The sequence below is a fragment of the Pseudonaja textilis genome, chromosome 1, assembly GCF_049901715.1.
Source record: "Pseudonaja textilis isolate UNSWEBS1 chromosome 1, rPseTex1.2, whole genome shotgun sequence".
NCBI classification, from domain to species: domain Eukaryota; kingdom Metazoa; phylum Chordata; class Lepidosauria; order Squamata; family Elapidae; genus Pseudonaja; species Pseudonaja textilis.
Window position 1 is genome coordinate 332587834 of NC_141990.1, and position 22918 is coordinate 332610751.

Below are 22918 nucleotides of genomic sequence, written 5' to 3' on the forward strand. Positions count from 1 at the left end.
GTCTGTCCGGAGCGGCCCGCGCGACCCCTCGGGAGCATCGCCCCCGCTGTCCCGAGACGGGGCTGCCCCCTCGGTGGGGGTCGGGCAACGCTGGCCGGACGCCGTGCCTGCCCCTGCCCGGGAGGCTCCTCCGCGGGGCCCCGCAGGCAAAGGGCTGCCTGCCCCCAGCCCCGGTCCCGGCTGGCCCCGCCCGCGGGATGCCGGGGGTCCCTCCGCCCGCCCCTCCCGGCCTGGAGAAAAGGAGGCCCGGTCCCTCACCCGGGGCCCCGGTCCTCTTGCCCCCTCCTCCTCTTAGGGGACACCCGAGTCCTGCCCAACCCGCCTCCCCTCCCTCCCGCCCGGGGATCCCATAGGCGCCGGTTTAGCGCACCAGATGCTTCCCAAACGGTATCTTTTCCCAGGCAGTTGCCATGACAACAGGTCTACTCCATCCTCCCCGCCGTGCAACCAATGGCAACGGAGCCAGCTGATTTGGGGAGGGAGCTGCTGGCGGGAACAAGGCGGCGGCGGCGTCTCTAGCAGGGATTTGCCCTCCAGTCAGGATCCCGGGCAGGAAGGCGCCCTCTAGCGCTGGGCAAAGGATGCCAGCCTCCGGTTCCCCACCCTCCATCTCTGGGTGCTCCGCGGGGCCCCCCTCCCCGCAGTGGCCTGTGACCCTGGTGTGGGTGTGGGTGAGACCGGCCACACCTGGCCAGGCAGGACCCCAAGTGCCCGCAGCGTCACCTGGCCGGCCAGCCCTGCCTCCTTCGCACTCAAAGCCCTTTATTTGACACAGTCCCTGCCGAGGAGCCGTGGGGCCCAGCAGCGCCTGAAGGGCCACAGAGACGCACCAGACACCGGTTGAGCTACGTCCTTCTTTTAATGGTTTAATAAGAGTTCCACACAGGTGTGCATTTGTGTGTGTGCGCGCACACGTAACATTTGTGTATCACGGGGTTAACTGTGTAAGGGTACAACAACATCCTCCCCCCCCCCCCCCCACGGCTGGCTGGGAGAGGGGGGAGCAGGTCGGCTGAGGCCGGGCAGAGGGGGCCCCCAGGTGGCCAGCCAGCCGGCCCCCTTCCCCCGCCCTCACCTGCCAGGCTTCCATACAAAAGTGGTGAAACCCCCCGCCAACACTTCTAGACACACATCATGCGGGTACAAGAGCCAGGAGGAAATACGGGGAGGGGGACGGACCCCTCCTCCCGCTCAGGAGGGGAACCTATAAATTATAAACCTTCCATGTGGTTACAGTTTGGGGGTGGGGGGTTACAAAAATATATAAAACACATTAAAAAAACCGCATTTCCTTCCTTAGAAAACGAAAGACTTAGTGTCACATTGCAGGGGGCTCCCCACTTTCCTTCACATGTTAGGAGGAGGAGGAGGAGGAGGAGGAGGAGGAGGAGGGGTCTTCCCGGAGGAGGGACCCCCACGGGCTGGATTTGGGCCTTGGTGGCTGAAGCCCCCAGAAAAACTGCCCCACCCTCCAAGGTTCTGAACATAAAAGAGGTAGAACACACCTGGGGAGTGGGAGGCTGGAGGGGGGACCCCTCCCCAGGAAAGAGCCAGACCCAAAGCCGCTCCTCTGCCAGCTTCAGGAAGGCCGGAGCCCCCCAAAATCACAGCCACTTCTCCCCTGGGGAGGCCCCAAAGGATGTCCGCCCCCCCCCCACCACAGCTCTCTGCAATCCCTCAGTGGGGGGGGGAAGACACAAGGGGGGCCAGTACAGGAGGGCCCGGCTGGACCCTCTGCCTCCCCAGAGACAGAGAGACACCTGGCCCCACATCAAAGGCGGGGGGAGGGGGGAGAAGCACCTGCCCAAATGTGCCCTGTGGGGGGCAGCCACGGTGGGCCCCTCCTGGACCCTCCCCCTCCCTCCCTCCCTGGGTGGGCTGGGGTGAAGCTGTGTGGTGAACATGCAAACAAACCGGACAAATTGGGAGTGGGGGGGGAGGGGTGCGACTCCCCCTGGGTCAGGCCAAGTGCTGCTGGTGCCCCCCCTCCGCACCCCCCCCAAAGCCCAGGGGCTCTTTTGGCATGAAGCACAGCTTTGGAAGGAGGCGCCGCTCCTTCCGGGACCCGCCGGCCCTTGGAGGGGGGAGGGGAGCAGCCCCCCCGCCCCCCCCCGCTCAGAACTCCACTTTGCAGGCCGGGAAGGTCTCGTCCTGCATGGCGACGGTGCTGTTGCTGCCCAGGACGGTCACGCCCAGCTCCTGCTGCCGCTCCAGCGTCTCCGTGTACCACTCGTGCATGACCAGCGAGTCGAAGGTGGGGATGAGGGTGACCTGAGCGGGGCGGAGACGGAAGAGGCCTCACTCTCCCGCCCTCCCTCCCTCCCGCCCGGCCCCCCTTTGGGGACGCTCGGACGGGGAGGGGGCCCGTCCTGGAGACGGAGGGGAGGCGGGGCCCCCCCCCCGCAGGGCAGCCCCCTAATTTGACCCCAGGTGTCTTGGAAGCCTTGGGACGGCCGGTGCCCCCCCTCCCCTCCCCCCCTTTGTCACCAGAGCCCCCCCAACTGGGCCGCCTGGGGGCTCCCACCGGGAGGAGGGAGGTGACTCTGTTCTATGAGGTCGCAGTCTTCTAAATCCCATTGATCCAACATTGGACTGTCTCTCCCCCCTCCTCCCCCTGCAGGCAGGAGTTCAACAGGCAGCTCTGACTTTGGGTAGGAAAAGCGGAAAGGGGCGGCTGTGGCCCCCAGCTGCACCCCAAAGGTCCCCTGAGAAGGGGGCCCAGTCCGGGCTGTGGGCTGCCTCCTCCCCTTCCGAGAACCCCACTCAGAGGGACCCCCCCCCTCCAGGGGGAGAAAGACTTGGGGTCACTCGGCCGGCAGAAGAGGGAAGGGCAGCCCCACAGGGGAGCGCGAGGGCAGCGGGCTTCTCCCTCTTGCCCAGAGGCAGAACCAGGGCCAGGGGCTACGAGGAGGAGGAGGAGGAGGAGGAGGAAGGGGCTCAGGCCGGGCCCAAGGCCCCTGTGTCTGGGCAGCCGCCCCCGGCCTGCGCCCCTCACGGTCCCCTGGCAGCCGGAGGGCCAGCCGAGGCCCCGCCCCGCCCCGCCCGAGGGTCCTACCTGGGTGTCGTGGGCCCAGTGCTGCTTGCCCGAGAGCAGGGCGTCCAGGATGCCCCGCAGGACACTCTCCTTCAGGTGGTCCTCCCCGCTGATGACGTAGCACTGGGAGCGGACGCAGCGGAAGAAGTCCTCGTCCACCTTCTGGGCGCTGGCCGAGCCGGGCAGGTAGGCCAGCTCCAGGTACACCGGGCCTCGCGGCAGGCCGGGCCGGGCCCCTGCGGAGGAAGCAGAGCAGAGGTGGCCAGGGAGCGCGGGCCCAGGCGCCGGGGAAGCCCCCAGCTGACCCTCAGGACAGAGTCCGTCCCGACCCCCGGACCTTGGGCCACGGACTTCCTTAGCCCACCCTCCCCTCTGAGCGACGGGAGAACCCCCAAACCGGCCTTCGCATCAGGCAAGCAAGCAATGCCCGCCCCCAGCTGACCGGCCGTGAAGACCAACGGAAAAGCCGATGTCTAGCGAAACGGTCCCGGCCGAGGCTGCTGACCGGGTCCAAGGGGAGGGGGGGAGGGGAGCCCAAGGCTAGGGCCTGCTCAGGGGCCTCCTCCTTTGTGGAGGGCAGGGCACCCGGCTCTCAGTGGAAAAGCAGCCTGAGCTGCCCCGAGCCCAGCTGCCTGGCAGGGCCGGCGTCGGGCACCTGCTCCGAGATGGGAAGGGCAACGCGGCTCCCTTACCTGCCGAGGCGGCTCTTCCTCCCCCCGGGAGAGGCCGGGCGCTGGCGTTCCGCTGGGCGAAGGCCAAGCGGTTGTCCCCGCTGGCACGAGAGGCCGGGGGGTCGCTTCGGCCGGGGACCGGCAGCCGGGCTCTCTCCCCCACGCCGGCCGAGGAAGGCTTCGCCCGGGCACTGGGAGCGGCGGCCTTGAGGGCGTCTGCTTTGGGAGGGGCCGAAGACCCCCGCAATGAGGCCCGCTTGGCTTTGGCGGCCCCCTCTCTCTCAGGGTCCACCATGCAGATGCCCGGCTGGGCAGGGAGGGGGCAGGGGTCTTTCAGGAGGGCCGGGAGTGGGTCGCGGGCCTGGGCGAGGCTCTCCGGGTCGTCGTCGTCCGAGTCCAGGGCTCCATCGGCCGTGAGAGAAGGACACTCTTCCATGGCAGGCGGGGCGTCCGAGTCGGAGAGGGTGGGGAGCGATTCGCTGAATGATGTGGGTGGGGTCTCGTCCAGCAGAGGGTGGGACCGGCGGGCTCGGGGCCCCTTCCTGTGCGACAGGGGCTTGGTCATTTCCTGGGAGAAGTCACTGCTGTTGGACACGTCCCGGGGGCTGAGGTTGGCCGAGGGGGACCTGTCTGACTTGGGGTGCTCAAACTCACAGGGGGACACCAGGCAGAGGTCCACGTCATGAGGGGAATCCGACCGCTGGCCGGACCTGGGCAGGACACGGCCCTCCAGGCGCTGGGGGTGGCAGGAGAGGATGGGCAGGGACATCCCGCTCTTCCCTAGCGCCGGCTCGGGGTCTGGGGTGAGCCCCCCGCCCTGCAGGCCCTCTCCTTCCTCCTGGGGGAACTCGCTGACGGGCGGCAGGAGCAGCTCGAAGGAGATGGAGAGCGACTCGTCCACCTCCGTGGAGTGCGGGGACCCCACTTCGGCCGGCAGCGACGGGGTGGTGAGCGTGGGGGAGACGTCATGGAGGTCGTCCCGAAGAGGCCGGGGAGAGGCAGCCGGGGGCTTCTCCTGGGAAGAGCTGGAGTTGTCGCGGGAGGCTTGGGGGCCGGCGCCATCGGGCCTCCAGGGCTGGGGGAGGGCCACGGGCTCCTCCTCCATGGGGGAGGGGTGGGAGGGCGTGCGCCCCGCACTGGCCGGGGACATCATCTCCAGGGTCTTCTCTTCAGAGCTGCCCCCGGCCTCCTCCGCGTCCGGGCAGGGCTGGAGCCGGGCCGGAAGGCCGGTGGGGGAGAGCTCCAGGTCGAGGCTCTGGTTGCTCTTGGCCAGCGGGGAGGGGGGCCCAATCCCCTTCAAAGGCGAGCCGGCTTCCAGGTGCCGGAAAGGCTGGGGGCTCTCTGGGCCCCGCCCTGGGCCCAAGCCGTTCTGGGGGGCCTCCGGGCCCTTCCCCTGGCACTCCAGGCTGCCCAGGGGGGAGGGCCTCCGCTGCCTCTCGGCCAGGGCGTCGGGCTCCCCAGGCGCCTGCCCTGCCCTCCCCAGCTGGCGGAGCCCCCCGGGCAGCTTCTCCTGCGCGTCCTTCTCCGAGGGGGAGGAGGGGAGGCCGCCTCTGGTGCCGCCGGGGGGCTTCCCGGGGGCCTCCTTCAAGGGCCCCTTGCTCTTGGGCCTCTCCGGCTCCTTCTTCGGGGCAGGGGCGGCCTTTTTGAAGGAGCCCGTCTTGGCGGGAGGCCTTTTCACCTCGGCGCTGGGCATCCTCCGCAGCTCCCTTGGGGGCAGCTTGGCTGCCTTCTCTGGCTTCCCCTCCTTCTTGGCCGGCTCCCTCCTGCTCAGCCTCCCCTCCTTCCTGGCCGCCTCCTTCTCCTGAGGCGCCTCTTCCTTCGGCAGCGGCTTCCTCGCCTCTTTCCGGGCCAGCGACGGCTTCTCCTTCGGCTGCTTGGGCCTCGCGTCCGGCCTGCTCTTCTCCGCCGGGGGCTCCGTCTTCAGCTGGGCGCCCCTGGCCCTCTCCTCCTCCACGCTGCCCTTGGAGGCCACGCTGGGCGCCCTGGGCCGGTCCCGGGCCCCGGCCGGCTTCGGCTCCTTCTTCTCCTTGGACTCCGTCAGGCTGAGCCAAGAGCCGGACTTGAGGCTCTCCTGGCTCTCGGCCCTCCGGTGCCCGGCCCGGGGCGCAGAGGAGCCAGCGTCCAGGTCCTTCTGAGTGACCACGGGGTGCCTGAGGAACTCCAGGTGCCGGACCTTCTCCAGCCCTTCCAGGATCCTGGCCTGGGGAGTGCAGCCCGGGAAGAGGACCCGGACGATCTTGTCGCTGGGGCTCACCGGATGCCAGACGAGGAGGGCGCAGATGGAGGTGAGGCACTGCAGGGGCAGCTCCAGCCCTTTGGGGTGCCCGTTCCCGCACCACTGCTGCATGAGGAAGTCCAGCTCCCGGCTGCCCTTCACCGGGTGCAGCACGTACATCTCCAGGCGCCCCACGCCCATCTTCTGAAAGAGGATGGCGGGCTCCGTCCTGGGAGCGGCTTCCGGGAAAGCGGCTGGGGCCGGATGCCCAGCCGGTGCAGGTACTGCAGGGTCAGGCGGGCCTCGTCGCAGCTCTTCAGGACGCCGGAATCCCCCTCGATGTCCCTCAGCTTCTCCGAGGCGTTGAGGAAGACCACGCCCAGCTCTGGGGAGATGAGGTTCCTCCCCCAGTCCTCCCCCTGGGGGCCCTGGGAGCAGGAAGGGTCCTCCTCCAGCTCGGCCAGCTTCCGCTGCAGCAGGCTGTTCACGCCGGGCAGGCTGTCCGTCCCCACGTGGGTCACCAGGATGGAGTCGATGCGGTCCAGGTGGCGCACCAGTTTCCAGAAGGAGGAGCGCGGGTTGGAGCCCCCGTTGACCAGGAGGTTGAAGCCGTTGACCGCGAAGAAGGCCGAGTCGCCCCGCCCGCCGGGGAAGACGTAGCAGCAGGGCCTGGAGAGCTTCAGGAAGCCGACGGTGCTGGGGGGCTCCAGGAGGTCGAAGGGGGAAGGGGGCTCCAGGGACTCCGCGAGGTACTCCGTGAACTCCTGCAGGCCCTCCATCGGGGGCAAGAGGCAGCCGGGGTTGAAGCGCAGGTCGATGAAGTCCAGGAGGTTGTGCTGGCTGAGGAGGCGGGGGTCCTTCCACTCCCCAAAGTCTGGGCTGACCACGGTCAAGCTGGCCTTGGCCGAGGGGTCTGCCGAGCTGAGCAGCTCCCCGACCTGGAAAAGAGGAAGAGGAGGGAGAATTGGAAGACCCCTCCCCAAAGGGCCCCCCCCCCTCTCTCAGAGCAGCGCCTGGTCCCCGGGGTGCCTCTTCCTCACACGAGGCCGGGAGGGAGGGAAGCCACAGGGAGCCCGGCTCTCCCCCTCTGACCCTACGTTCACTCGGGGGGGCTCTGCTCGGCTTTGGGGGACCCGGGGCGGGGGTCCAGGGGAGGCACTCGGGACCCTCCTGGCACCGGGGCGCCTGGGGAGAGAAGAGGGCGGAGGCCATTTCCTCCCCATCGGTCTTCAGGGGGCTTCCCCTCAATGTCCCCCATCCTCCTCCTTTCTAACGGCTTCCCCGCTTGGGCGCAACGTCCTGAGAACGTGGGGCTGAGCGACACTGAAAGGCTGCCAGCCGGAAGCCCCCCGTCCCCCGTGGAAGCTGCGAGGGAGCCTGCAGGCGGCAGAGGGCCCCCCCCCCAGCCTTCCCACAGCTGGTCCCGTGGCCCGGCCAGGCCCTCGGAGGCCCCCCCCCGCGCACTTGCCAAGGGCCGCGCCTGCCCTCATCGCTTTGGCGAGTTCCAGTTCCTCCAGCCCGGCCCATTCGCCAGGCGCCTGCTCCCCCGCCGCCCCCGCTGGGGAGACAGCCAGCCACCCCCTCCCTGCCCTGCCCCGCCCAGCGCCCAGGAGCGGCGGCAGTCGCACCTCTTTGTCCGCGAAGACCTGGATGAAGTCTCGCCAGGAGAAGGAGCCTGTCTGCAGCACCAGCTCCCCCGTCTCCTCAATGCAGGGCCCGGCCAAGATCAGCAGCTTGTGGCGCGAAGGGTCCGTGATCAGGTTGCGGAGCTGCCCAGGAGAGGAAGGAAGGAAGGAAGGGAGGGAAATGGGGCAAGCCGAGGAGCCCCCTCCCTCCGCGGCCCCAGGACTCAGCCAGAGCAGCCCAGCTCTCCCCCAAAGGAGGCCCCGGGGAGACCTTGGCAGGATTCGGCTTTTGCCAACTAACTTACGGGCCCAAATTGCAGCCTGGGCTGAATCGAGGGGTGTGTGTGTGTGTGTGTGTGTGTGCGTCCGTGTGTGCGTATGTGTGTCCGGGTCCCCCAGCAATCACTCCCTCCAGACTGGTGGGGGACGCCAACCTTGCCAGGAGGGGGGTGGAGTTGCGAGGCTTCTCCTCAGGCCTAGAGGGGCCAGGCTGGGGGTCCCAGCCCCCCCGGCCCCCCCTCTGCCTGGGCAGGGAGAGGGAGCGCGGCCTCCGTCCCAAGGGAGGCCAGGTGGGGGGCCCTGCCCAAAGCCCCTCCTGAGGAGCTTCTCTGCTTCCCTCCTGAGGGGCTCAGTGCTCCCTTCACGCCCCCTCAAACCCTGAGGGCAGCTCGGGGCCCGGGGCCCTCTGGCCTGAGCTCTGCCCCAGGGAGGCCTTGGCCTCCTGCCGCTGCTGCCGCCGCTGCCGCTCACCTCGTCACAGATGGACTTGTCTGAAGGGTTCAGCAACACCAAGGTTTCCAGCACATCGCCACGGTGGTGGAGGGCACGCTGGCCTGCGGAGGAGGGGGGGAGAGGCGGGCGCTTGGAAGGCGGGCAAGATGCGAGGCAGGACCCCGGCCTTCCCCGGCCCAGCAGAGCCGCCCCCCCCAGCACAAAGCCCCCCCCCCAGCACCCGAAAGCAAGCAGGTCGGCAGCCACCTGAGGGGGAGACTGACCCTGGGGCCCTGACCCCAAAGGAGACCCACACTTGGGCCACCTGGAGCCTGGAAGGAACCTGGGAGGCCTCGGAGAGCAAAGCGCCGTCCCGACCAAGCGCCGAGAGCCTCTCTCCCCAGGTGTGTGTGCGTGTGCGTGTGCGTGTGTGTGTGAGAGGGGCTGTCTCCACCAGGCAGGCCGGCCCGCCCTGCAGAAGGGGAGCCCCAGGACTGGCCAAGGCTTCCGAGGCTGCCAGAGACAAAGGGTCCCGGGGGCAGCCTGGGGTCCTGCCCCATCTGGGCCCTTCAGCCCAGGAGCCTGCTTCTGCCCCCTCCCCAGATCAAGCGCCAAGGGGAAGGGAGGGCAAAACGTTTCAGTCCCTCTGCGAGTCTGTCGAGCTCAAAACAGCCATTCCGGGACTGAGCTCACCAGCCTTCTGAACGGCCAAGCCGGCCTGTTTCAAACCCAGATGGGAAGTTTAATTTCGGCCGCTTGGCTCATCACACAACGTTTGGTCTCTTGCAGGCACTCAGAGCCTGTTACTAGGACAGAAAGTCAGACAAAAAAACGGTCCGGCTAACTAGAAGAACGTTCCTAAGAGAGACGGACGTCTTATTGCCGTCCAGGGAACTGATCAGCAGGAGACCCAGAGTATGGGGGGAGGGGAGAGGGAGGGAGGTGGGGGCTCAAAGAACAGCCGGCTGCTCTAGGGAAGCGGCTGGCCAGGGAGGGGCCGAAAGCTCCCAGCCGTTTTGTTTCTCCCCAGTTTGCTTTCTGGGGCAAGAAAGACCCAGCCATGCCCTGGGGGGGGGCTGGGCTCAGTTGCCCTTCTGAGCAGGTGGCCACGGCCAGGCCAGAGCCAGACAACGGCACCATTTCAGGACCGTGAACGGCACGGCAGCCACCCAGCCAACTCGGCCTGCACCAGAGCCGCGCGTCCTGCAGGCGAAAGGCAGCCTGAGGTCTGCCCAGGTTAGTCCGGGCCGCGGAGAAGGGCTGCTGGCACCGGAGGGGGGAAACGGGTCGGAGCCCCGGGCGCTATTCGGAGGCAGCCGAGGCCGCCAGCCCCACAGCCAAGGACAGGAGCCACCGGGGCGGGCCCTCTGCTCTTGCCCGGGCTTCCCCCCTTCCAGGCGGGCAGCAGATCCGGGGCAGGAGAGGGTGGGTGGGGGGCGTCTCCAGGAAGGCCTTCGAGAGGCCGGCCCCAGGAGGGCCCAAATGTGACCCGACCCTTCGGAGGGCCAAGCCATGGGGCTGACCCAGGGGCCAGTGGCAGGGACAAAAAGCCAGGGAGACAGCCCACGACCCCCCCCTCCCAGGTGCCCCCACCCCAGTCGGCCCTGGTCCACAGAACAAATGTTCCCTTCCTGCTGATCAGGGACCCCCACAGGAAGGAGCTCCTGGTGGGGGCACAAGGGGGCCCAGCGCAGACAGCCAGGGCCCTCCCCAGGTAAGGCGGGGGGCTGAATGAAGCCGGCTCTCCTGGAAAGCCCCCGCACCCGGAGGTCAGCTGATGGGAAGGGAAGGGAGGGGCACCCCAGGCAGAATATGAACTGGGGGTGGGGGGGAGGTACGGAGCAACGATGCAAAAGGCCCCCTGGGGAACAAGGACCAAAGCAGCCCAAGCCCACCAAAAGGCCCAGCGTGGGAGGTGGGCAGGCCACACCCTTCAAGCCGCAGCTGCACAGCAGGCTCAGCACCCTCCCAATGCTCTTCTTCCTTTGGCCCCTGGGACCCCCACCAGACCCCCACCCCCACCCACCCTGGGCCAGTTGTCCGGAAGAGGAGGAGGGGGGGAAGGGAGCCCTTCCTTTGCCCCCTCCCTCTCCCCCTCCTGCCTCTCCGCAGGCCCCTCAAGAGGCAGGCTGGGCCAAGACAGAACCGGACCCTTCACTGGGAGGGAGGGGGGGAAGAGGCAGCCCCAGAGAGAGAGAGAGAAAGAGAGAGAGAGGCGAAGGGAGCCCGTCCCGGGGCCTTTGGGAGAGATTTCACAAGCACAGACAGACCCCAGGCCTGGGCTCCTGCCACAGGGATACAAAACCCCCGCCTGCTTCCAGGTGCAGGACGGCCGACTGAGCCGCCCTCCCTCCCTCCGGCCGGACCCTCTGGGTGAAGCGAGGGCAGGAGATGGGCCACTCGCCCGCCCAAAGGCAGCTCCTCCTGCGGGGGCGGCAGGACGGTGGTTCCCCACGGATCTGAACACAGAGGAGCGAAGGGAATCGTCCTGGTCTCTGGCCACGCTTTCGTATCCCTCCTGCAATTCCCCTATTTAAGTAGGCGAAGGATCTTGAGTCCTTCAAAACGGGAAGTTTGGAAAGCCCCCTGGTGAGTTTCCCTCTCGTCTGGAACAAAAGTCAAATTAACTGTTCAGTTTAAGAAACAAAAAGAAAGAGAGAGAGAAAACTGAGAAAGTATTTAAGACAGAAAGAAAAAAAGGACTCAGGGGTCAGAAAAACTTGGAACCTTAAAGGCTTCTGCTAAAAGCTTTGGGGAGAAATTAAACTAACCAACGGTACCTCCGTGCAAATACCGTTTAGCTTAAGAACTGATAGTCAAACCTTTTGAACAAAGCCGCTCGGAGTCACCTGGCGGGGGAGACAACGGCATAAAAACGTCATTAACCAATAATACACTTCAGAAATTAGACCCCACTCTGGGCAAGAGAAGTCAGGTCTGCCGCTCATTCTTCAACTGCAGAGTAAGGATTCTTCATGTGGGACAAAATGATGGGTAACGGTGTGAAACTCGTTCAAGGCACTTTTGAAAAGCGGGGACGGGAAAGCGTAGCCACAATAGCAGAAATAACATTTCCGTATACGAATAGGTCTTATTTACAGAAGAAGCAAGGACGGTCGTCACAGCAAATGTTTGAAAAACCTTCAACCAAGAGGTGAAAGAAGCTTACGCAGGCTCACAAAAACCCACTTCCAATTTCTGGACTACGGAATAAAGTGGAAGTACAAAAGGCAAGTCAAGATTTACGAAAGAGGGTTGCAAAAGCCTCGAAACAAGCTCAGAGGTGGAAGGAAGGACGGACGGACGGAAGGAAGATCCAAACAGCCTCTGAATGGGTCCAAGGCTCAGACTGAGAGAAGGAAAAACAAGGAATCTTAAGGCTTGGCCAGGGTTAAGGCGAAACTCCGGGGCGGGGGTCTGGCCCTTACGGGTGTTTTGCCGGCAACCGGGTGCTATTGATGTGTGGCTTTGCAGACGGTTTGGGGGCTACAAGACAAAGAAGTAGGTGAGGCAACCTTATAAGGGGGGAGGAGGAATATTACGTTTGCCTCGGATAAATTGTTGTGATGAAATCAGGAAGTCACCTCCTTAACGATTATTCTTTACTTTAAACTTTTTTCTTTCTTTCTTTCCTTTTTTCATTTGTTTCCTCTGAATTTTCTTCTGAATTTCAAGCTTAGAATCTTTGATTATTTTTAAATTTTTCAGTATTTCTTTTTTAAAAAGAGAGTTGAAAACCTAGGCAAAGCCACTCTAGGGCAGGGCGGTCAAACTCAGGGCCCGTAGGCCGGATGTGGCCGGCTGGGGGCTCCTCTCTGGCCTGGAAATAGCCGAGGACCGGCCCACGGTGCCTCTGCCGGCCCAAGTGGGGGCGGGGGAGCCAGCAGGGGGCTGCGGGAGGCTATCCAGGCCGAAAAGGGGGCATGGGGGGGGCTCACGGGGTACCCCATACCATTTTCAGCCTGGGCAGCCTCCTGCCGGCCAAATGGGGCATGGTGGGGGGGCTCCCCTCCTCTGTGCTCACCCCAGATGGACACACCTGAACTCCAGGGGACCCCTACGCTTCCAGAGGAGCCGTCACTGAGGGGGCCGTGGCGGGGGGAATGCCAGGGTGGGAAGGACAAGGCCCCAGGCGTGGTCCAGAGGGAGGTTCCCAAGCCCGGCCCCAGTGCCAGCCCCAAGGCAGAAGGGGGCAGGGCAAGAGACAGAGGATGGGAATCGGTCAAGCCCCCGGGACTAAGGAGGAACGAGCGGACAGGGAGGACACGGAGCGGGCGGGCGGGCGGGTGTGGCTGCTCCACCACGGGAGGCTTTCGAGAAGAGGCTGGACAGCCGCTGGTCTGAAACGGTTGAGCAGGGGCTGGACTAGAAGACCTCCAAGGCCCCTTCCAACTCTGCGGTGCTGAATTCCCGGCCAGGGGCGACCCCCGGGGGCTGCTTGGCAGGAAGCCCCGAGGAGCAGCAGCCGCTCAGCCCTTTCCTTACCTTTCACTATGTCCGAAAAGGTCGCAGAGTGGCGGGAGACGAAGAGCTTGAGCTGCTGGTCAAGGTTGCAGGCGGTCAGGTCGATATCCCAAGAACGGATCCCTGCCAGGGAGAGGTGCGTGAGAATCCCCCGGCGGCACACCAAGCGCCCCCCGCCGGAAGCGCCAACCTGGGGGCCAAGGGGCCGTCTGGGGAGGGGGCTGCAGCCCCTCCCCCCCGGGGCCCCTGCCGGTGGGGCTGCACTCTCCTTCCCCACAAGCTCCCCCCAAAATGATGGAGGGGGCAGCAGAGGCCAATGGGGCCTTGGTGGGTCGGGTGTTTCAAAACCCCGTTGGGCAGGTGGCTTTGTGTGTCCATCTGTCCCCACCCCCAAACGGAAGGGGTCCACGGAGGCCCAAAGGCCGGCAGGCAGGCCGGGGAGCTCCTTCAGCCCAGCCCCAAGGGCAAGGCTTGTGTCTCTGGCTGTTCCTGGCCCACGCCCCCTTGCCCCCAAGCTTCCCTGCTGGGCCTTCTGGGCACAAGGACTCCTGTGAGCTCAGGGAGCCCCTGGGCCCTTCGTGGCCTGGAAGGACCAAGGACCGGCTGGGTCCTCCCCCCAAGAAGTCCAGACCACTCAGAGGCCCTCGCTCTGCCCCCAGGGAGCCCAGCTGCTTTCCCCCAGGCCCAGCCTTCCACCCCGGCCCCACCTGGGTGTGACTCGGGCCCCCAGACCAGGCGGCAAACGCTCCAGCTGAAGGCCAGGACGGCGGCTCTTGGCGGCAGCCGGGCTTGACTGCTCCCGGCTCCCGAGATTCAGAGGCCGGAGGCAGGCAGGCAGCCCTCCAGGCAGCCACACACACACACACACACACACACAGACACACACACACGGGCATCTCCCTCCCCACCCCGGCGGGCGAGCTCCACCTCCAACCTCCGCACGGAGTGAGCCACGCAGAGCTGGGCAGAGGGGGAAGCGAGACCCGGCGTCCACGGCACGTTTGGACTCTCGGGAGGAACCACATGGGAAAGGGATCCCTACCCGCCACCGGAGTTTGGCAAGAAGGGAGAAGAGCGCCAAACCCAGGGCAACGCCCTTGCACCGGCCGAGGCCCCAGGGCTGCTCTGAGACGGAGCTCCGGCCACATTGACGGGCGGCTCCCACTTGGCAGCGGCCTCTACGGCCAGGACCTGCCCTTCGGAGGCGCCTGGGACCCTGGAGCAGGGAAGGGGGCACAGGCAGTCCTCGGCTTTCGACCCCAGGACGCCACCTCCATCATAAGTACGTGCCGGCTGCCAAGCGCCCAAACTTGGACCACACGGCTGCAACCGGGTGGCTGTGTGAAAAGCAGCCGCAAGTCCTTTTCTACCGGGCCGAAGTAACTTAGAACAGTCACTGGGCGAACGGCTGTAAGTCAAGGACTTTTCCCCATGTGTTGGAATCCCAGGGGATCCAGTGGTCCTCCTCTCCTCTCCTCTCCTCTGATTGGTCCACGGCCCAGCCTGCCCCCCCCCTTTCACCCGAGTACCACATTAACACAGAGAAAGGGCGGAGGGGTTGAAGGGTCAGAAGAGAACCCGGAAGGCGACGCAGGAATTCGGCCCCGATCAGGATCTTGATGGGTGGGAGGATTCTTCTGGAGTGAAGGGAAGGAGATCGGGGGGCTGGGGATCAACTCTGCTTTACGCCCTGGGATTGGGAGAGCAACGGGGCCGACTGAGGCCGGATGAAATGGTTAGTTTCAGGACTGGCATCTCACGAGGACACGACTCTTTATTCTGTATTCTTCGTTCTCTTCAACCACCGCGACTTAGGCAGGTTTTTTTGCCGCATCGTCACTCGTGTATCTTTTTTGCTGTTTCATTAAAAAAAAAAATACCCTGAAAAATAAGGGGATCTGCAATTCTTTTAAACAATCGAAGACGGCGGCCGTGATTACTTCCAATCTAGCGCAACTTGGAAGACCCAAGTCAGCCAAACGTTTAAAGGTGAACAAACCAATTCCGATCTCCAGAATTAGCACCCGGGCATCCGTGGGGCTCCTCCTCCTCCTCCATCCTCCGGGCTTCCCTAGAGCCACATTTGGGGGGCAAATTTGGGCTTCTGCTCTGGAACAAAGTCCCCAAACTCGAGAGCTGAGCCCCCCGTTGAACCGAAAGGGGCCCGGGTCGCCCGGAGGTTTCCCAAAACAGACCGGACAACCAATGACCTTAACCTAGTTTGGGTAATGAGGCACCTGCAAGAAAGCTCAGAGGGCACCAAGGACCCCCCCCAGACCGGAGGAGCTTTTGACCGGGAGGGCGTAAGGCTCCTGCCTGGAGATTTTATTTGGGGGGGTGGGGTCAGGGGGGGGTTGGACTAGAGGCTCCTTCCAGATGAAACCATCCCAATATTGCTCCATGCTGCTTGCAATGGCAAAGCAGAGGACCTCTAAGACGAGCAGAGCTTTAGCCCTCCGGTGCCCAGCCAAGGGCCTTCTCACCTCCGGATGGGGGGGGGGCATAAAAGCTCTGTGGGGGGGGCAGGCTGCCTGTGGCCTGCAGTATTGCTGAGACGGCCGCTTGGATCAGGCCTTTGGCTGGAGCTTTTGGCCTCTTTTGAAGGGAAGAAGCGCAGAGGCGAAGAAACTCCAGGCCGGATGCGTGCGTGTGTGCGCATGCGTGTGTGCGTGTGTGTGTGTGTGCGTGTGTCCGTCCAACCTCTGTTCCCAGAGCAGCATGAACCGCCCCGGGGAGGACAGGAAAGGCTCTGGAAAGAGAAGGCGCTTGTGTCCGAGGGTGGCTTCCTGTTGGGAGTCAGGACGGAGGGAGAAAGCCTGGGGAGTGGCAGAGAGGCCGGGAAGGGAGGCTGCAGCCCAGCGGAGGAAGAATCGCCTCTCGGGAGTGGAAAAGAGCAGCGAGGAAGAAGAAAAGCCAGGCGCGTTTTCCCTTTCCACTTCTCCATCTCTTCTCTTGAGAGCCTTTCCCACTGTCACACTCCACCCTGTGTCGGGGAGCTTTGAGGAAGGCCAGCCCCCTCCAAAGCCCACGTGGGGTGACAGAAGTTCCACGGAACAGCAACAGTGGCTGGTCTGCCCACGGGGAGCCAGGCTGCCCGGCATCCGGAGCCCCCCGGAAGGCAGAGCCCTGCATACAGAGAGCAGGCGGGGGGGGGGGCTGGTCGGGGTGAGAGGAACGAACCTTCGTGCTGCAGAAGCCAGGAGCCAATTCTGCGCCGCAGTCCTGTGGGTGGAAAGCCGGACGGGGCTGCCCAAAGGGCCCATCAGAGAAGGAGCCCCCAACTTCAGCCACAGAGGGGTGGATCCCATCTCGGGGGCAAGCCAAGCCCTGAGGTTGCCGGGATGACCACTGGCCGCCCTCTTCCCTGCATCTAGAGCCCTGCTTCGGGGACGGAATAAAACGATGGCTGTGGACCTAACTGGATCGAAAATAAAAAAAGTGGCCCCAGGTGTGCCTGACCTTGCTTGACCAACCGAAGCCTTGGGGGTGAGGAGCAGCGGATCCCCCTCCCAGCATGGGCCCAGGAACCAGCTCCTCTGGCCGCCCCAACCCCGAGACCTGGGCTGGTCAAGCAAGATCAGGCACAGCCGGAGCCACTTTTTCATTTTTTTATCTAATTGATTCACACCCCATCGTTTTATTCAGGCAAGTCCCTGGGGCAGCCGGCCTTTAAATATGTTAGCCATGTCGAGGCCGCTTCTGGACACGAGGTGGGACGAAACCCCTGCAAGTGGCACCGCCAGGGCCAAGCTGGGCAAAGGAAGAGCCCCCTTGATACCCATGGCCGCCAGGACCAGCGCCTGGCTGGAAGCCCAAACAAACGGAGCCCAGGAAAACACGTGTGATCACTCAAGCTCAGCCTGGAGGGGCAAGGTGGCACTTTCGGGGTCCCCCAAGTGGGATGTTTGAGAAGGGCCTGTAATTCTGCCAAGCTCCACTGAGCAGCAGCCTGCCCAGAGAGCAGGGCCTGCCAAGGATCCGGGACCTGCCTACGGAGCAAAGAAAGGAAAAAAAAGAGAGAACAAAAAGGATCCAGGGGAGATTTGGCTTCAGATCAGTTTACTGCGTTATTAGAAACTGGACCTAGGAGAGGCTAGGAGAGGCTAGGGGTCTGTTTCAGGGCTAACATAACCATCTGTAAACCCAGCCAGGCTCCCAGCCCACGAAGCAAAGGAGACGACGATTGCACGGAGGTCAGAGAATAGTTGAAAAGCGGCAGGTTGACAACGCGACAGGAAGATGTTGCTGCAACAGCCCACGGCCTCTGGCCTCTCAACGAGGCTGTCCGGGGACACTGCACAAAGAAGCCCGTTTCCCGCTGAGCTTCTCCTCCTGTACTCTGCCCTTAACCCAAAGCAAATGCCACCTGGAACCATGGTAGCGTATATAAAGCAGCTCTGTTGCTAGAGAGCTACTGCCTCTCCAGCAGGTGTAGCAGCCAGGCACTTTGAACACTTGTTTACCAATCTGAGGTGAAGGGAAGTGTCTCTTTTTGCACCTCTAAGAACCCGGCTCATTGTGAACCGGGGCTTCTCGATTATCTTCTTTTCTGCTTGCTTGCTTGCTTGCTTGGTCTGGTGGAAAGCCCTGCTCCTCTGGGTGGGGGAAAGGACAGGTTCTGGCCCTTTTGCATCGTCCTGAGCTTTTTCAGCGTCTCTTGTCAAAGGGCTGTAAACATGATTTACCTCTGTGTGTCTGTCAATAGCTAATCTGTCTGAATGCCAAGGTTCCAGGAATTCCCGGGCGTCTTTCCATTTAGCTCGTCTAGGATGCTCAGTCTGTCCACGTGTTGTGAGGTTAAGCTGGCCTTGACCTCTCTAGCCTTCCGTTTGGCCTACATAGTGACCGTTACAGTCCTGACACTGACACTGGGTGTGACTCCTGGTTTCTCTCCTGGGGCTTTCTGCTGGATCTTTGAAGTAACTGTAGTGGCTTGGTGTGTTGTAGGGACGCCACGTCGTCGTAACCGTCTGCTGGCCGTTTCTGACGCAGGGCTGGGTTATCCTTCTCATAACTGGTGCTGTGGTGGGTTGAGTGGCCAGGCGCTTTTTGATAAAGTTGCGTAGGTACCCAGTGTGTCGAAAGACAGGCAGAGTCTGTTTCCCTTTTCTGGTGTTCTGGGTTGCTGGGTTGCATTTGTGCTCTGGGAAGCTTGGCTGGCCAGGGAGCACCGGTGGGGGGCTATTTAACCCAACAAACGTGGGTCCTGGTTCGCCCTCTTCCCTCTCCGGGGGAGGCTATCCAGGAAGGCAGCGTCTCACTTTCTTCTTCCCCTGTGAATGTTATTCAAGTTGTTGCTGACTGTCTCCTGGGCCTTCCCTAGCCGTCGCTGTCGCTGTTGTGACAAAGGTGTGCTCCACACACCGGATCCGTGCTTCTAGTGGTGCGCCAGGGAGGGCTGTAGTTTCCAGAAGGCGCACGGCAGGCGCTGCGGAGAGTCCCGAGGGTGGTGACCCCAGGGGCGTCGCTCCGATTTGTGGGCGCCTTTGTCCAGGAAATGTAAAGGGGGCCAGGAGGCCGACGGGGCCCCTGATTTCGGCCTTAACGCCCTACTCACCTCGGGGGTGTCGTGTGGGTGGTGCGGCTGTGGAGTCTTTCGCTACTTCTGGATCCAGGGAAATGAAGAGTGCTGTGACATCAAATGAAGGCACCATTTCACCGTCTTCTGGAGGGAAGGCAGCGGGGGGGGAGTTGAGAGAGCATTCACGTGTCTCCCCCCCCTCCGTGAGAAGTCCAAGCTCTTTTGCAACCTCCTTCTCCCTGTTGTATGTTGGAGTCCCTGCTAACCTTTCCACTGAACGAGGAGGCATGCTGGCCTTGTGCATTTGGGGGCACCCACAGGAGGGGCCCCCTGCTTTTCCCCCGCCTTTCCTGGCTGGGGTGCCGAGGCTTCTCTTCATCGGATTATACATTAACGTAGAGGAAACAGGCAGAACGAAGGCTTGAAAATAGGATACCCTGAAGAGACCGGGGACAGAGGGGGCTTCTCTCTTCCTTTAAGGAAACGGTGAGAGCCCGGAGTAAAATGGCTAAAAGTAGCTTGAGAAGAAGGACCAGAGCAGCTTAGCTCTGTGTCTCCCAATGACACCCTGCCCACTCCAGGGGGTCTGCCGGGCCACCCACGGCCACTGGGGCTTGCCAAGGCTCCTTCCCCCGGCTGAAAGCACCTGCCAGGACCTCCAGAAATGGGGAGAGGGAAGCACCTGAGGAGCGGAAGGAGGCCTCCCTGCAGCCCTGGGGGACACGGACCGTCCCCTGCTCGGGCCCTGGACCCTCCCCTTCCCTGGGACTCTCTCGTCTCTTGTGCGTTCTGCCCTTTCCGCTCCGTCTTGTCTCCTGGCAGCTGCCTGGATTGGCCCCGGCAGGGCTCTGCCATGGCTTCCTTCCTGGGGCCGAGAGAGATTTGTGCCTCAGGTGGGGCTAGAACCCACCGTCTCCCGGTTCCTAGCCTGAGTTTCAAGGCGTTCCCCTCTTCCTCTTTTCCTCTGGCAAGAGCTGGCTATACTCCCCGCTTCCCTGCAGAAGCCTCCCCTGGCTGAGCTCCCGGGGACAAGCGCCCGCAAACCACGAGGGCCTTTCCGGAGGGCATCCCTTCCCTTCTGCCTGAGGCCCAGCGGCAGCCACCCTCGTGGGCTTCTTCAGGAGCGACCAGAACCGCCCGGAAAGCAATGGACCTCTGGGATCGGGAGCAGAGCGAGAGGCCCAGCCAAGGCAGCCTGAGCAGGTGGCCCTGCAGCCGCCGCCCAGGAGGGGGATCCAAAAGCCGCCGTTGCCTTGAAGATCAGAGCCCAAAGGCGGCTCCAGAGGCCTTTCAAGGGAGGAGGGGAACGCCGGACTCCTCAGTCAGACTCTTCCCTTTCGCCGGCCCACCCCCCCCCACCTTCACCCCCCGCTGCCTGCTCGCCCGCGGGAGCCCTGCTCTACGGGAGAGGGGGTTCTATCCATGCTGTAGGGACTTGCCCAAAGCCAACCCTGTGCAAAGCAAGCAGGCCACACCTCGTCCCCCTTCCTTCCATCGCCGTGAGAAGTCTTCCCGCTTCTTCAGCCTACGGGAAGCCAGGAGCCCCTTCCAAATCCAAAGGAGAATCCGAAGGCACAAGCGGGGGCCTCTCCCTGGCAAGAGGCTCTGAGAGCAAGGCTCCCATCACCTCGGCAGAGGAGGCGCATCCCAACGGGTCCACACCCACCCAGCCTGCTCGCACCTTGCCAAGGTGACTCAGGTGCACAGGGAAAACGAAAGCAGCAGCAGCAGCAGCAGCCAGCCAGCCTTCCAGCTTTGGGGAACCACCTTCTCCTCGGGGCCAGAAGGCAGCAATTTGCTGCCTTGAAAACAGCCCCAGGAGGAGAAGGTGTTGCCAGGCCGCTAATTTGGGCTTTGCTTGGCTGGGATTCCCCACCACCACACACACACATACACACACAGACACATACAGAGTTTCTGCTGCCGGGCTGGGACACCGGGAGGGAAGGACGTCTTTACGCAGCCTCAGCCACAAGTCTCCAGGAGACCAGGACGAGGTCCGAGCAGACCCCTCCCCCAGACCCAACGCTTCAAGGACAAGTAACCATCCGAACACCTGCCAAGGCCCCTGTGCTGCCCTCTCCCCAACCGCTATTGCAGCGAAGCGGCCAGCAATGGGGAAAGTCAACAAAGGGCAAGGCCAGCCCCGAGAGCTGAAGCAGCCTCCCCCAACACACAGAGGAGCCGGGAATTGGGGGGGGGGAGACCTGTATTTCCCAGAGGACCTGGGGGTCACGAGCACCCCACAATCTCTCCTTATCCCAGCCAAATGTACCAATTGCAAACATTTGCTCTTTAAAAATAAATAAAAATAGAGCAACTGCTTTTCCAGCACCCCAAATGGCGGAGAAAGGCAGCCCCTGCGGCCTCCCCGTAGGAGGCACGGGGTGCTTGAGGCCCCCGAGGGACTTCCGGCCTTCTCCTTCTGCCCCTCCAGCGCTTGGGGGTCTTGTGACATCCACAGACGGCGCGGAGATGAGATCACGCGGCAGGGCCAGGAATGGCAAAGGCAGTTCTGACCTCAACTTCCTCCGGCACCAACCGCCCTCCGTTCTCTGGGTCCAGCTGGCTTCTTCCTGGCAGGAAGGCCGCCGCAGCCGGGCCTCTCCAGCATCCTCTGCACCCTCTGGGGCTCTTTCCCAGGCACACCGGCCACCCAAAGGCACCCAATTCTAACGGGGCAACAGAACCAAAAGGCTTCCAGGAAGAGGCCTGGAACACGAATCCAGGCCAGCCCAGCAAGAAGCAGCCAGGAAAGCAGCACAAAAGGCAACCCTGGGAAATTTCCCCGCCTCGGTTGCCCCCGAAGACGCCGCGGCTTCTCCTCCATCGCTCCTGGGGGGCGGGGGAGTAGGGCCGGGGGGTGCAGAAGGAAGGCCCCCCACCCCCTCATCTCAAACGACCCCGGCGGCTCCGCCAGAGCCCCCAAGGGGAGGATGCAGCCCCCGCCCCCCTTTCCCAGCCACCGCAAAGTCCCTCTTGGACCTCCGCAAACAGCAGCCTCGGGGGGAGAGAGGCGGGGGGCTTTTCTCGCCTCCCGCCGCCCCCCGGGATATCTGCCCCCTCCACGGCACGCTCTGCCCTTTGTCCGCCAGGCCTCGGGGGGAGGATGCCCATCTGCCTCCCCGGGAAGCCCCACCCCTCGCCGCCCTGGAAGGAAGGCCGCCGCCGCCCCCACCCATAAGCCCCGGGACTCCTCCTGGCCGCGGGACCCCCTCCAACCCCAACCCCCAGCGGGGCAGCCCCGCCAGCCGCCGCCGCCGCCGCTTCTCCGGCCTCCCGGGCGGGGCGTCAGTCCGGGGGCGGCGGCGGCGACGGAAGGGCCCACCGCCCGCGCCCCTCCCCCACTTCCGGCACCCCCCTCACCGGCTCTGACGGCCGCCAGCACCGCCCTGCGCAGCCCCGGCCGGCCGCCCCCGGCGCCGAAGACCACCACCAGCGAGAAGCGCTCCTGGGGCGGCGCCGGCGTGGCGGGGGCAGCAGCCGCGAGGGGGGCCATGGAGAGGCTGCCCCGGACGCCGCCGCCGCCGCCGCCGCCTCCGGCCACCACAGCCGCCGCCATCTTGCTTGGCGCCTCCGAGGCGTCCGTTGGCCCCGCCCACCCGGCGGGCCCCGCCAGCACCCTCGCCTGGCCCCGCCCCCTGCGCTGCCGCCCGCCAATGAGCGAGCGAGAGCGGCGGCTGGGCGTGGTCACGGGGAGGGCGCCGCTGGGAGCGCCCGCGGAAGGGGAAAGGGCGCCTCTGAGCATGGGCAGAGGGCGCCGCTGATGCCGGCCAGCCCCAGCGGCATGGGAGGAAGCGCACAGAACCCTTGATGTGCTGAGGGTTTACTGCGGAGTCTGAAAGAAGGCGCGCCTCTGCGGTGCTTTTTTCCGCCTGGAGCAACAACGGCCTCCCTAGGAGTGATCCGAACCCGAGAGCGCCCTCTGTGCACGTGCAGAGTTCCCCTGTCTGAGGCTGAGCGAATAAACCTCCCTCGGGGAGAGACCCTCCTCTCGATCGCAAAGCCTCCCCCCCCCACCGCCCCAGAACAACGACGGGATTTTTAAAGGAAAGCGCCCTTTGGACAGGCCGCTCGCGGAAAGGCTGTTCCTGGCCACGTGCAGAGCATCCTTCCCGAGCAAAGTGAAGGCGGCTCAGTTGGGGAGGGGGGAGAGCTTTTTCCTCCCGGACTTATGGGAAAAAAGAGAGTGGTGGGCCGAGCGCTTCTCGGTGGCTAAAGGAATCCCGCCCACCAGGGAGCAAAACATAAAGCCAAGGCCTGCAAGGGGGGAAGGCTGGGCCCTCCTGCCTCCTCCTGGGTGGAAGGGAGGCGGCACCTGCCCCCCACCCACCGTCTGCCTGCAAGGGGGCTGCAGCCCACCCGCCCAGGTGCTTGTGACTTCCATCCCACTCCCGGGGCTATAAAGCCTCGCTGAGGACTAACCACTTGCCAGCACCTGGAAACCTCGCTGGGTAGGAAGGGCCCCCTTTTGACTCAGGGTGGTTCTTGCAACGTTCGGCCTCCTCTCCCGGCCCCTTCCGGGGAAGGCTGCATGCGGATGGTCGCCTGGGACTGGGGCCCTAGGAATAAGGGGAGGGGGCTGAGGGGGGCAGCCTTCCGAGTCCTCCCAGCTGCAGGCAGGGCGGGTGGCCTTTCTCCAAGGGTTGGGCGGGAGAGGCGGACTTCCTCTGCCAA

The 22918-nt window shown here is 64.2% G+C and overlaps 1 protein-coding gene across 1 annotated transcript; it reads right to left on the reverse strand.

Annotated features, from left to right (window-relative positions):
• Positions 1–840: 840 nt before the first annotated feature.
• Positions 841–21833, reverse strand: MAP1S (microtubule associated protein 1S). Its single transcript, XM_026722514.2, is given in 8 exon segments — positions 841–2271; positions 3056–3270; positions 3727–6171; positions 6174–6858; positions 7549–7689; positions 8296–8378; positions 12742–12843; positions 21608–21833. Coding segments are annotated over 8 exon segments (4023 nt in total). The 5' UTR covers positions 21804–21833; the 3' UTR covers positions 841–2115.
• Positions 21834–22918: the final 1085 nt, after the last annotated feature.